At 33.3% G+C, this 14732-nt stretch overlaps 1 protein-coding gene and 1 pseudogene across 1 annotated transcript; one reads left to right on the top strand and one right to left on the bottom strand.

Moving 5' to 3' along the window:
* Nucleotides 1-14456, bottom strand: part of LOC142634548 (uncharacterized) — a 39779-nt pseudogene extending 25323 nt beyond the window's left edge.
* Nucleotides 5714-10195, top strand: LOC142636908 (G-type lectin S-receptor-like serine/threonine-protein kinase At1g11410). The gene is made up of 7 exons (XM_075811203.1): nt 5714-8023; nt 8135-8278; nt 8459-8649; nt 8821-9031; nt 9172-9409; nt 9538-9688; nt 9769-10195. The coding sequence occupies exons 1-7, from the start codon at nt 6760-6762 to the stop codon at nt 10069-10071; spliced, it is 2502 nt and encodes an 833-aa protein (XP_075667318.1). The 5' UTR covers nt 5714-6759; the 3' UTR covers nt 10072-10195.
* Nucleotides 14457-14732: the final 276 nt, after the last annotated feature.

The following is a 14732-nucleotide window of genomic DNA, read 5'->3' as shown; positions in this document are numbered from 1 at the left end:
AAATTTCAGAGAGAATCAATCTAGAATAAAAATGAGGTGGGAATGATCAGCATTTCATGGAACCAAATCTTCTTTTTATTGTTGCAATTGGGATCCTTTTAAATATTCTATATGCTGAAATGATCTCCCATGCTTTTCAGTCTAAATTGCTTTGGTGATAATATCGGTGCTTAATTTCTTATAAATTATAATCTTATTTAAAAATTGGGTTTAGAATAATGATATGTGCTTGAAAAGAAATTAATTTAAGGAGAGAAACTCAAATCTCCAACTAAAAATTAGCCCCTAAAGCAATAATTAAGAAACTTACTTGGACAAACCCCATCAAGAAAAAATTTGGTATCAATTTAAATGGACTATTCTTGTATATACACAAGTTCATGAAGAGCCTCATATCTTGTGCTTTCTCTAGCACTATAAGATCAAACACATTCCTTCCTATCTTCTTCAACTGCTCCACCTTTTGGTCATCAGTGTAACACATACCAGAGCTCATAATCCCAACCTTCTCCATCTCATCTTGATAAATTTCAGCCATCCGATATGTCACATACCCTCCATAACTAATGCCTACTATACTAAAATTGGATTCAGTCACAGGAGTTTCTTGTTCTATAAATGAAGTGACAATAACTAAGTTTAGAGCTAGATAAAGGTAATGATTCTTGTTTAAACAATGAGACATCCTTACTCCTTAGTAGATTTTTCTCTCTTTTTTTTAACAGCACACTATTGCCTATTACATCCCTCTTATGCCATTTGCATATATAATATGTAGTACTAGGATTTTGTATTGAAAAAATGAGCCATTTTTGTTTAGATCTCATAGGTTCAAGTATGTGGTAAGCAAACTCAAAGAGTTAGGAGCCATTGAAACATAATTAAGTTGAGCAAAACTAATCAAAAGGGTTATTCTTGGGATCCCTGTCGCTGTGATACTTTACGCTAAGTACTTCTTGGCTCTTTTCTTGTCTTTTATTGTATAGTTTAAACAGGTACTTATGACAACATGTCTGGACTATCCAAACCAACACAATTGACTATTTCGTCAAAGATTGCCAAGATTGTCTGTTATATAAAGTGCAAACGAAAATGAGGCCTAATTGGACCATTTAGTAGCAAGCTAGGCAAACTATTAGCTAGAGAATTGATTTTTCCTTGTTCACAAACTGCTTCTTTATATCTTTGATTCCCAAATATCTTTTCTTTTATGTTAGAAATTTAAACAAGTTAAAATCATTGTACCTGCATAGGGATCATTCAAATATATGTAGCCGTACAAATGTGATGTGGAATTCTGTTACATATAAACTCCAACTTGACCCATCAATCTTAGATCAACCCAAAACAAATGATTTTATCAATTCATTAACCGACTCACTATAAAAAGCGAATCAATATTAACTTCAAGATCACTGTCCTTGAGTATTTTTATCTTTAATTTTGGCCCCAGGTGCTTGTAAAAGCATAAACCTTGCTATAGAAACTTGAAAATTCGATTAAATCCTAAAGTTGATGAAAAAGGAGCTAAAAAAGACTACCTTTTCAACTGATGGAACAATAATACAAGGAATACATTACACTGGTCACCCCAAATTATTAGTATTTCCTTCACCCAAATAACACCACATTCACAACATGGAAAACAAAGTTACAACGCTTCCCAGTTTCATGGACTTGGGCATGGTGTTACATAGGAGCTAACAATATATTTTCCTTTATTGTATATACCAATTTACCTACATAATGTGATTTCCTGTAACTAGTGGCGGAGTCAAAAAAAAAAAAAAATTTATGGAGACTAAACTAGATAGAACAAAATTTTAAGTTAAAATATGTATATATATATATATATATATATATATATATATATATACACACACAAGTATATAAATATAACAAATAACCCTATTCAAAAAATTAATAATAATATCAAATAAAAAAAAACTTCATTTAATTACTTGAATTAAGTAACCATACACTATCATCAATACAAATATATGAAGCAAACATGTGGAGTAGAAGTGCCTATTATGTGGCTTCTGAAGTTGTACATTGATCAATGTATATATATGATATAAAATAGCCCTTAAAAATATAATATAATATAGAAAAGTATTAAAAGTGCATTGGAAATTGGAAACCACTTACATATACCCAGCAAGTTTCTCAAAAAATAAAAAACTTACATATACCTGCAACATTTACTCGGTTGTAAGCCACAAAATATAGAGCAAGCTGTAAACCACAAAATAGATACCGACTTTTAGTCAGTTGTTAAAAGTCAAAACTCTCAAACTATTTACTTCGGCTCTTTAGCTACAAACTCATCTCAAACACAAGTCTTCCATCATAAGTCTCTCTCTTTCTCTCTTTTATAGCTTTTGTTTGATTTTTTTTTTTTTTTGGACATAATACTTAGGTATTTTGGAAATGAGATTTTATATTTGAGCAAGACTTAGGTACTGTTTCTTAGGTTTCCTTCTTAAGATTATATCATGTAGATTTTTTCTCATGGAATGAAAATGTATGTTTTAATTAAGTGGTCACATAATTGAATCATAAGAGAGGAACCTAAGGAACAACACCTTAAGTACTGTACCTAAGTTTTGTCCTTTATATTTATATCAAAATACAATCTTAGCTATGTATCTAAATGTGTCTATCAAATATTAAAATTGTCCAAGATGAAAATGTATAGACTATATTTTAACTTCAATTTTTCATTAATTTATTATTTAGTTATAACATCAAAATTAAATTATATGAATATGTAAACTTAAAAATGCCTAAGATAAATTTGTGCTTCTTGTTCGACCAGCCCTGACAATTGATTGGTTGCTATTATTGGCTCAAATTGTTCAATGTGCTTGTTTGATTTAAAGCCAAAGCCAAAGCCAATATATATATATATTAATATTGTCAAAATTTTAAAAGTAGAATATAAATAATAAAAAGAATAATAATGTAACTAATGATGTAAAGGATGAGGAGGCTCAATAAAAGCATAGTAACAACAAATAAATGCAATATAAAGATCCGGTTAAAGGCAATTAAATCTTAATAAATAAAGTCTATGCAGTCTTCTTTTTTTTTTTTTTTTTGGTTAGATCATGTTCTCTTTACGTTGTTATACAAATTATTTTCTTTCATTTTGATAGGTGAAGTATTCAATTTCAAACATAAAGTATACTTTTTTCTACATAATATTTTATATATTAAATTTATAATATGGTATAGTCTCTTAGGAATGTCCAAGAAATATGCAGTTCCAATCTCATGTATCCATATTAGTAAACAATACCCAATCAATAGTTTGAAACTACCCTTACAATAAGAAAAATTATAAATATGATAATCTCTTTTAGGAAAATAAAAATTTTGAATAATATATTTGAAACTTAAATAATTTAGTTGTATAAGAAAAAAATTAGGAAAATATAATGCAAGATAACATAATTTAGCAAAATATGGACCGCCCAAAAAATGAATAATATCAATCAAACAAATCCAAACCATAAAATGATGATATATTTTTTGAGATAGATAAATGAAAAGTAATTTTTTAATTTTTTGAGAGATAAATTATTTTACAAAATTTAGAAAACAAATTATATATAATACTAAAACTAAAAAATAATTATTTATTCCCATGCATGGGTCCACGACTAGTTCATTAAAAAACTCATATAATTAAAACTACACACTTCGAAGTATCTTTTTAATCACCATATTATGGGTTGGACCAAAATAATTGCAAGCATATTTGAATTTGAAATTTGAAACCAAACATTTTCTGTCATTGAAATATATGTTGCAATACGTACATGAATTGGAAGTTTATGGAATATAAATCCTAACTTCATGCATTAAACTTAGAGCAACCGAATATCGATTGGTATTTTGGTCGGATGATAAAAAACTATTATAATGAATTGACACCATAAGTTGAAATCTCCCCAACAAAAAAAAATAAAAAATAAAAAAACTTAGAGCAACCTAAAGCGAATGATTTAATCAATTCATTTACCAATTAGGCCCATCAATGTTATTCTATAAGATAGCCACTAAACCATTTGGTTCATATAATACTTATATCTCTCCTCAACGAGATGCTATCTCTTGTTACAGATGTATCGTATATGTGGATTAAGATACAAATATATCATATATAGCAATCTTGGGTATTGCAGTACTTGATCCAATTGCTCTCATTCATTTCACAAAATATTTTTACTTCTTCCATTTTTAACTTTTCATTATTTACTTCTAATTTTTATTTAATGAGATTGAAAGTTACTTTTTTCAACTCTCAATTTCAGTTATTGAGAGCAATTGAACATGACCCTCAATCCCATATATGTATATGTAACAGCCATTCACAATAGGAGGCTCCCATGATCTATGGGACCTATTTGTTGGTAGAGAGTTCGTTGAATGTATCTAAAACAAGCAATAATTACTCCTCAATAAGGAGAGTGCCTATGCAAATTGCAATGCAACACCTTGAGGGCGTGATACTCTAAAACCATAGGCCAAAAATAATAATAATAATAATAAAAGAAAAAAAGTTTACTACATGACTAATGTCCCTGTGTATCATCACTAGCTTCTATTTCAGTCCTTAGCAAGGCCCGACTGTATCAATTATCATTTTAAAAACACATTACTAACTCAAGGCAGGATGGGTAGCCCTGCCTCTATTAACACTTTTGAGTAATGGTACAAGCTCAATATGTTTTACAATTTTTTTTACAATTGTTGACATGGTCTATTGTGATCTATGCAACATCATTCAAGATGTGGCCCGAAGCAGAATATGATGGTCCAAAGAATGAAAGAATGGAGCTTTCATAGAACCACTTGTGAAAACCCCAAGTCTGGATTTGTTTGCTCATGATTGTCGTTACTAAAACATTGTGGCCCCATACAAATAAAGCCAATACCGATAGTCTGTTGAACTAGGCACTTGTGTCAGTTGTGTGCCACGATATTCAACCTGTTTGACGCATCCAGCTATAGGAGCTGATCAGCGAGTAGATCAAGTTGCACTAAAATCACTGAAAAACATTGTTGTAAAATAATTTTTAATTGTGAAAAATTACTGTTCATTGGCCTAAAATCACTGTTCATAACCAATGAACAGCGATAAACGCGTGTCCAGGAAAAGGAAAAAAAAAAAACCCACGGGTACTGTTTATGGAAAAAGTCAACAATCACAGCTTGGAGAGAAAAAAAAAACGCTGAAAAGCCAGACGCGTGAGTTTTTAACTGGATCCAAACGCACTCTAAAGTATCTGTTACAAGTCTACGTTTTCAGTTTGCATTTTCAGTTTTTTTTTTCTTTAGCGTGTGAATAGTAACTGATATTGTTCATGCCCATAGAATTATTGTGTGGGAGATAAAGTTAGTGCATTCATGCACATAGAATTATTGTGGGAGATAAAGTTACTGTTTACGCACTGTTCATGACACCCACAAGCACTTTATTCAGAAAAAAATATTAAAAATAGGTCTCATAATACTATTTAAATATTTAAAAATTATTTTATTACAATATTTTCAGTTTTCAACTTTCAAAAATAAGTTCTACCAAAACAAGTTTTATCTAAAGGAAGCCTAAAAGTAAATTCCAATAAACTAACCTGGGCTAATACCAACAAGCTTCAAATTTTTTCAAAATGACCAAGTTGGTCCCTGAATAAATTGGACCCTAAACGGCGTTTAGGCCCGTTACTCATTCTCAGGTTCTACTCTCAAACCCTTGTCTTCTCTCTTTCTCAAACGCTTTCTATTCTCTCTCAGACGTTCTATCTTCTCTCCCTCTCATACGCTCTCTTCTCTCTTACCCACAACGGCAAAACTATCATCTTGCTCTCTTTCTCTCTTCGAATCAGTGCCATGAAAACAGCTGTCTAGGAATTTTCAAGCTTTTCCTCACCACCGCTGCTGCTGGTTCCTCACGGAAGGCTTCTGTTTGGATTTGGGTTTGAGTCTAGGTCTGTGTGCCAAACCTCAAGGAAACGAGGCCCACGACCTCTGCAACTACCACAGGTAACGAATCACACCGGAAACGCCACCGATCGTTCTCCTCCTCCTTTGTTGGTTCAGGTCTTGGTTGGTTTAGGGATTGGGTTTTTTTTTTTTTTTTTTTGGGGTGATTTTTGATTTGGGTTTGAAAGGTGAGGTTTGGATATGGTCATCTGTGAATCTGTGGGTATTTTTTTTTATTTGGATTTTGTCTGAAAATTGGTCTAATATAGTGTTTTTGTTGGAGCATGAATGATTATAGATATGTTTGTATGCTTTGTGATCAGATATTTTTGGGGGTTTAAGGGTTTTATATGGCTAAGTGTATATATATTTGTATAATCACTTTGAATAGAACTCAAGACTCAGAGATATTAGAATTGAACATAAACATTCTGAGAGGGAAGAAAGGCTGAGAGTAAAGTAATGGTCCCTAACGGCGTTTAGGGACCAAATTGAGATTAGGGACCAAGATGGTCATTTTTGAAAAGTTTACTGGAATTTACCCAAACTAAAAAGAAATGATATTCAAAATGTTTTAAATAATAGTTATGATAGTCAACAAAAGCCTTCGCTGAAAAATTGACGACTAGAGAATTCTCAGCAGTCCATGTGCACAAACCGTAGTCAAACCTTTTTTTTGTTTGAGGGTCTCAACCACAAAAAAAAAAAAAAAATGTTCCATGTTAACAAACCATTTGCACAAACAAGGATGTGCTGAAAAAAAAAATGATCAAGTCTTTGATTCTAATCATTCTCTTCTTCAAATTTTGCACTTCCCTTGACACCTTAACAACAAACCAATTCATCAAGGATGGCCAATCTTTGATTTCTAAACACAACAATTTTGCCTTAGGCTTCTTCAGCCCTGGCAAGTCTAGCTACAGGTATCTTGGCATTTGGTATGTCAAAGTGACACCACAAACTGTTGTGTGGGTTGCAAATAGGAACCATCCTATTATTGATTCTTCTGGAGTTCTCTCAATCAACCAACGTGGAGATCTTGTCCTCCATGACAGTAATAACCCTCTACTTTGGTCTACAAATGTTTCTGTCCAAGACCAAGTGACAACCTCCTCAGTAGCTCAGCTTCATGATTCAGGAAACTTGGTATTAGTCCAGGACAATAACAAAAAGGTGTTGTGGCAAAGCTTTGACCATCCTACAGATACTCAGCTTCCAAACATGAAGTTTGGCTTGAATCTTATGACTGGGATAGACATGTTCCTAACATCTTGGAAGTCAAAAGATGACCCTGGAACTGGAAACTATAGCCTTAAGATGAATCTTAATGGCTCTCCACAATCGTTTTTGTACAAGGGTTCAACCCCATATTGGAGAACTCCTTCTCCGCCAGGGAATAATGTATTCACTGCAATAAGCTTATCAGGTAAAAAGTTCTTTTTTGTTAACAACCAAGATGAAATATCTGCCTACTACTCTAATGATGACCCTTCCATCATGTCAATAGTAGTGTTGGACAACACTGGATTGCTTCAGGATCTTATGTGGGATGATGGTGTTCATCAGTGGAAGGAACAATGGTCAGCACCTAAATACCTGTGTGACAAGTATGGGCAATGTGGTCCGTATAGTAAATGCAATCCTGATAATATTAATAAGTTTGAGTGCATGTGTCTGCCAGGGTATGAGCCTAAGTCTCCAAGGGATTGGATTTTCAGGGATGGTTCTGAGGGTTGTGTGAGGAGGAACTCGGGGTTGTCCATGTGTAAAAATGGAGAAGGGTTTGTTAAATTGGAGCGTTTGAAACTTCCCGATTCATCAATTGATGGAGCTTTGATAGGCACAAGTATGAGTAGCTCAGAGTGTGAGCAGGCATGCTTGGCAAATTGTTCTTGCACAGCTTTTAGCAGCACGAATATTGATGGGAAGGGAACTGGATGCTTGGCATGGTATGGTGAATTAATCGACACTTTACAGTATACAGATGAAGGGTCAGAACTAAATGTTCGTGTAGATGCAACTGAGTTAGGTAGCATTCTTCACTTGCTTGCATTTTCTTATAAGTTTCATTCTCTCTTTTTCAATTTCTGAATCATGTTTTCTTCATACTTTCTTTCTTTTCTTTTCTTTTTTCCTTCAGCTAAGTATATAAGGAAATCCAAAGGTTCACTTAGCAAGAAGAGGATGCTGGCTTTAGCATTAGTGTCTATTGCTGTGTCAATGTTTCCTGTATCCTTTCTAGCCTATATTTGGCTAATGAAGAAGAAAAAGAAAAAGAAAAAAGGTAAATAAAGTCACTTGTGCATTGTATTGTTCTCATATACATATGTTCGGCTTAGCTATGACAAAATGTCCCATATATCAAGAGTCATTTAGATTAGTCCACATGATGTGAGCTATATTATATAGATGCTCAATTACAAAGTAATATTAAGCAATGTCTCTCAATTATGTTTTGGGACAGTGAAGAGAAAAGTGCACAATCAATCATTACATATTACGAGTACCAACGGCTCTTTTGAGGGGAATGAGCTCAAGGAAAGTGGTACACATCCAGATTTACTGATTTTCGATCTAAGCTGCATAGGTGCTGCCACAGAAAATTTTTCTCCTACCAACAAACTTGGGCAAGGTGGTTTTGGCTCTGTATATAAGGTACAATTACAATTCATAGACATTGTTGATATCTTGCAAATTTTTTATCATTTTATATTCCATTACTGTAAGATAGGAACAAAGTTATTGAAGAAGCGGATAGAGCTTTGTTGCTTTAATCCGCTTCTTCAAACAGTCATGAGTAAGCTTAAGTTTGAGTCATGATTTCAGGGTCTATTATCTAATGGACAACAAATAGCTGTAAAAAGGCTGTCCGAGAGTTCTAGACAAGGAATAGAAGAATTCAAAAATGAAGTTGTGTTGATTGCGAAACTTCAACACAGGAATCTTGTCAAACTGTTAGGTTGTTGCATGCAGGAGGAAGAAAAGATGCTTATTTATGAATACATGCCCAACAAAAGTTTAGACTCTTTTATTTTTGGTATGTCTTCTTTCTAAAAATCTATAACCTTCATGATGTGCCTTTATTATATATGTGCAAAAAAGAATATATTTGAAGTACCTAAAACCACGTATTTCAACACCACATTTTGAGTATACTTGAGAAAAATTTTATTGCAGATCATACAAGAAGTTCATTCTTAGATTGGAGTAAACGATTTGAAATCATCATTGGGATTGCTCGGGGGATTTTGTATCTTCACCAAGACTCAAGATTAAAGATTATTCATAGGGATCTTAAAGCCAGCAATGTCCTACTAGATGCTGAGATGAATCCCAAGATTTCAGATTTTGGCATGGCCCGTATATTCAAAGAGGGCCAAACTCAAGACAAGACAACCAGAGTTGTCGGAACATAGTAAGTATAAAACATTCATAAATGTAGACGCACACACACACACACTAGACTTGCACGCCTGCACATATACAAAGAAATTAAAGCATTATGAAAACTTTAAGATTACCTTGGATAATGTTTACCTGCAGTGGTTATATGTCACCAGAGTATGCAATATTTGGAAAGTTTTCAATAAAATCAGATGTCTTTAGTTTTTGTGTCATCTTATTGGAGATAGTAAGTGACAAGAAGAATAGTGATTCTTATCAAGAGCATCCTTCCCTAACGTTAATAGGGCATGTAAGTAACAGAAAACAACAATCTTTTACCATTTTCATTTACGGTACAGCTTTTTATAGATAATGGGACCAACCACACAGGTCTGGGAACTATGGAGAGAAGATAGAGCTTTATATGTAGTGGATTCATCAATAAAGGAGTCATGTGTTTCTGATGAAGTCTTGAGATGCATTCAAGTTGGGCTGTTATGTGTACAAGAAGAAGTAGTGGATCGACCAACTATGTTGGCAGTTCATCTCATGCTGAGTAGTGAAAGAGCCCTTCCTTTTCCTAAACAACCTGCTTTCGTTTTCAGAAGACCTTCCGAAAAATTGGATTCAGTCACAGGAGGAGCTTCTTGTACTATAAATGAAGTGACAATAACTATGTTTGAAGCTAGATAAAGGTAATGATTCTAGTTTAAACAATAAGACATCCTTAGTAGATTTTTCTCTCTTTTTTTTAACAGCACACTATTGCCTATTACACCCCTCTGAGGTATGCCATTTACATATATAATATGTAGTACTAGGATTTTGTATTGAAAAAATGAGCCATTTTTGTTTAGATCTCATAGGTTCAAATATGTGGTAAGCAAACTCAGAGAGTTAGGAGCCATTGAAACATAATTAAGTTGAACAAAACTAATCAAAAGGGTTATACATGGGATCCCAGTGGCTGTGATATTTTACACCAAGTGTTTCCTTGACTCTTCTCGTCTTTAATTGTATACTTTAAACTGGTACTTATCACAGCATGTCTAGACTAGCTAAACCAACAAAATTGGCTATAATCGATAAAGATGTCCAAGACTGTTATATCAAGTGTAAATGAAAGTGAGGACTAATTGGACCATTAAATTGCAAGCTAGGCAAACTATTAGCCATATTTTTTATTTTTCTTGTTCACAAACTGCATAAATTATAAATAATATCCCACTTCTTTGTATCTTTACTTCCTGTGTCTTTTCTTTCATATAGCGAACTTGCACAAGTTAAAATCATGGTAACTCCATGTTGACCATTCAAATATAAGTTGCAGTACAAACTTGAAGTGGAATTCTCTCACATATAAACTCTAAGTTGGCACAACTTAGGTCAACCCAAAACAAATGATTTTATCAATTCATTCACCATATTAGGCGAATCAATAATAACTGCATGACCACTGTCCTTGAGTATTGCTAGCCTTGATTTTTGTTCCAAGTGCCTGTAAAAGCATAAACCATGTAACTTGAAAATTGGGCTTAAATTCTGAAGTTGATAAAAGGAGGAAAAAATATTACCTTTGCAATTGATGGGCTAGGAATACTGGGAAGATATTATCCTTCTCACCCCAAATTAGCAGCGTTTTCTTCACCCAAATAACAGCACATTAACATGGAAAACAAAGTTGCAATTCTTCCTTAGCTTGATGGACTCATGCATGGTGTTACATAGAAGCTAAAATTTTATGTCCCTTTGTATATACTAAGTTACCTACATTTTGTAACTTTGCTCTGACTGTATCTATGTGAGGCCTCATAATCAGAGTTTTTTTTTTTTTTAGTACTTGCTAAGAGACTTGAATCCAGGACCTCATGAATCACATGAGGTTTGGAAACCTTAAGGACAATTCATTGGGGTTTAGAAAACAAAGTTAATCTATGGCAAATATTCAAAGCATATAGAGACAGAAAATGCTTCTAGAGCATAAAAGATATGCAAGTAATATGTGTATGACATTTACATTTAAATTTAAGAGGCTATAATAGTGAGTTGATGAGATGCCTTGGCTTAGATACTTTTATGTACATTTGGCCCATAAGGTCAACAATGAAATAAACAGAATAAATGCAGAATCAGTGGAAGTGATTAAAGCATTAAGTATGACCAAGTAACCTAGGAAAAAAATTGATTATATATGTAAATAAATAAGATTAAAGCCGAGTTTACCTTAGGTAGAATGGGAAGGTTTGGATCTGCCTTTCGAGATAGCATGTACTCTGCCAGCTCTAATTTCTCCTTCCTATTCTTCTTACATATCGTCTGATAAAACAACACAGACCACTATAAAAATTGAGGAATGATTGCTATATGTATGACAAATTCAACACCACTAAACAAATGCAATGTCACAACCTAGGAAGCACCTAGGAAGCACGGACATGATACTAGTATGGGTACAAGTACAGGCACAATCCAGTGACAGAAGAAATTTTTGAGAAATTATAACATAAAAAAGTCGATACAATAAAAGTACGATACAGTACCCTAAATGAAATGTTCATACTTCCTAGGTCACAACTCACAATGCATTCTATTTATTGATTTTTCCCATCCCAAAATGAAAGAAAAGAGAAAAACTAAACTAATGCAATGTCACAACTCACAATGCATTATATTTATTGATTTTCCCATCCCAAAAAGAAAGAAAAGAAAAAACAGAAACATCAAACATGTATATTTATAAAATAAAATAACCAAAAGACATTGATATATACCAGTTTGTTTTTAGGATTGTAATAAAAGTTACTCCTACTAATAAACTCACATTAAATTAATAAACTTGCTGAGTAAAAAATCACAGGCCCACTTAAAGAAAGTGTACTTGTGCTTGGATAGATTCACTGGGGTCCGTAGATCATGTGGATTTTTTGGTTCAAGAAGCTCCAATACATTTTTCCAGTTTTCTTGTTTTTGGATTAAACTTAGTTTGATTATATAATAAGTTGTGCAAATTTTTTTTTTTGTGCTGAATAGTGCAGAAGTATAATTATGCTTAGAAAAAATGAGACTATAAAAGTACATGATGGAACCTCAAGGCATAAATTTTCATTAATTTATAATTTTGACCTGATAATAAAAAACGATTATTATAAAACTAACATTATTGATTGAAATTCACTATTATCTAAAAGAAATACTACACTGGGCTTATTGAACCGCCAACCAGTGGCAGTCAAAAGTGCATGGTGGTTTGGTCATCGAAATCATCGGTGCATGGAGAAAGACCACATAGCCAGAAGTATAGTGTTAAGAGTGTATCAGGCTATGATCAGCAAGTGTGACAAGAATGGGAAATCAGATTGAAGTATTGAAAATTGGCTAGAGTGGTTGGGAGGTTTACAATGACTCAATGAGAGTATAATGCCAAAGAAACAAGAAAAATCACTCTAATTTCATTAATAAAATAATGCTAAAAATACGCTCACTTTTACTATCAAAATATTACAAATTGACGTGATGGTGAATCTGATTAGTGCCGGCGTTTTGCAACAAAACCATAATAAATAATTTCCTGATTAATATTTTGTTTTGTATTTCAAAGTTGACGCACAACTTTGTAATGCCTATTTAGTAAGCTTATGTAGCAGTTTTGTATTTCAAAGTTGACACACAACTTTGTAATGCCTATTTAGTAAGCTTATGTAGCAAGATTAGTAGTATCTCTATGTCACTTTTTTCATTAACATTAAGATCCTGCGTGTAATATTCCAAGCATGAGAGTATAATGCGTATAATGTGTTGCCACAAAGCACGAGATTTAGAGTTGGAACTTGGAACATTAAAGAATCATTGCTCAAAACAATAATTAACAATACAAAAGTGCACATATGCTCGCGAGGTGGAAGTGCAATACATAAAGGAGGTAATAATATATGCATTTTGGTGTGGTTTAATATACAAAGATCTGGTATCAGATGGGGGAAATCTCAGAGAGAATCAATCTAGAATAAAAATGAGGTGGGAATGATTCAGCATTTCATGGATTTAAATCTTCTTTTTATTGTTGCAACTTAAATATTTTATATGCTGAAATGATCTCCAATCTAATCAGAAATAACTTATCAAAGAAGAATGTTATTGGAGAAATTTTTGTTCCTTTAAAAGCCATCACATGTATTGAGCATGTAGTCCCATGCTTTTAAGTCTAAATTGCTTTGGTGATAATATTGGTGCTTAATTTCTAATAAATTATAATCTTATTTAAAATTGGGTTTAGAATAACGATATGTGCTTGAAAAGAAATTAATTTAAGGAGAGAAACTCAAACCTCCAACTAATAAATTAGCCCCTAAAGCAATAATTAAGAAACTTACTTGGACAAACCCCATCAGGAAAAAATTTGGTATCAATTTAAATGGACTACTCTTGTATATACACAAGTTCATGAAGAGCCTCATATCTTGTGCTTTCTCTGGCACTATAAGGTCAAACACATTCCTTCCTATCTTCTTCAACTGCTCCTCCTTTTGATCATCAGTGTAACATATCCCAGAGCTCATAATCACAACCTTCTCCACCTCATCTTGATAAATTTCAGCCATCCGATATGTCACATACCCTCCATAACTAATGCCTACTACACTAAACTTGTTGACACTCAATCTCTTTAATCCTTCTCTTATGCACCTAGCTTGAAACAGTTCTGACCGGTCGGTCCAATTTGTATAAGACTTGCCAAAGAATAATAAGTCCGGCACGTACAAATTGAAGCTCCTCGATAGTGGCCAAACCTGGGTGAAAAATTGCCACCTTGAATTGCCACCATAGCCATGGATTAAGACTAAGGTGGGTTTATTAAGCTGCCTATGGTTGGGGGTCCAAAAATGCATGGTGGTTTGATCATCTAGGGAAACGGTACATGGGGACATGCTACATAACCTGAAGTTCAGAGATAGCATTGTATCAAGAAATGAAATAAAAACTCTTCCTAGATTTGATAAGACTGAGACCGTGCATTGTAAAATTGACAGTAAGATAGAGAAGTAGTATGAGAAAGCTTGCAACAATTGCACAAAGTCCATACTCTGATTGAAGTGAGACTTTTTTTTTGTCTTCTGTGAGACTATAAATAGGCGATATAGAGAAGTAAATTAAGTTGTGCAAGTCTTGGATTCACATAAAGCTCATTGCCTAACGGCCTTGCTGATTAATTGTTGGGCATAAATTCCTCAATTTTAGCCATGTTGTCAATGTCACAAATATGTGAGATTTGCATTGGATGAAATTGACATGGATACTTGACCACTAACAACAAACAAAGAACAAAGCTCTAAATACTAAAGCTCTTTTCAATTAAA

Source organism: Castanea sativa, chromosome 5, assembly GCF_040712315.1.
Source record: "Castanea sativa cultivar Marrone di Chiusa Pesio chromosome 5, ASM4071231v1".
In the NCBI taxonomy this organism is placed as follows: domain Eukaryota; kingdom Viridiplantae; phylum Streptophyta; class Magnoliopsida; order Fagales; family Fagaceae; genus Castanea; species Castanea sativa.
Note: the sequence above shows the minus strand (reverse complement) of the source record. Positions and strands in the feature narration are given on the sequence as shown.

Coding starts and splice junctions, on each gene's coding strand:
- LOC142636908 (XM_075811203.1), top strand. CDS start 6,760: ATGATCAAGTCTTTGATTCTAATCATTCTCTTCTTCAAATTTTGCACT. Junction 8,024..8,134: donor TGTAGATGCAACTGAGTTAG/GTAGCATTCTTC, acceptor TTTTTCCTTCAG/CTAAGTATATAAGGAAATCC. Junction 8,650..8,820: donor GTTTTGGCTCTGTATATAAG/GTACAATTACAA, acceptor TCATGATTTCAG/GGTCTATTATCTAATGGACA.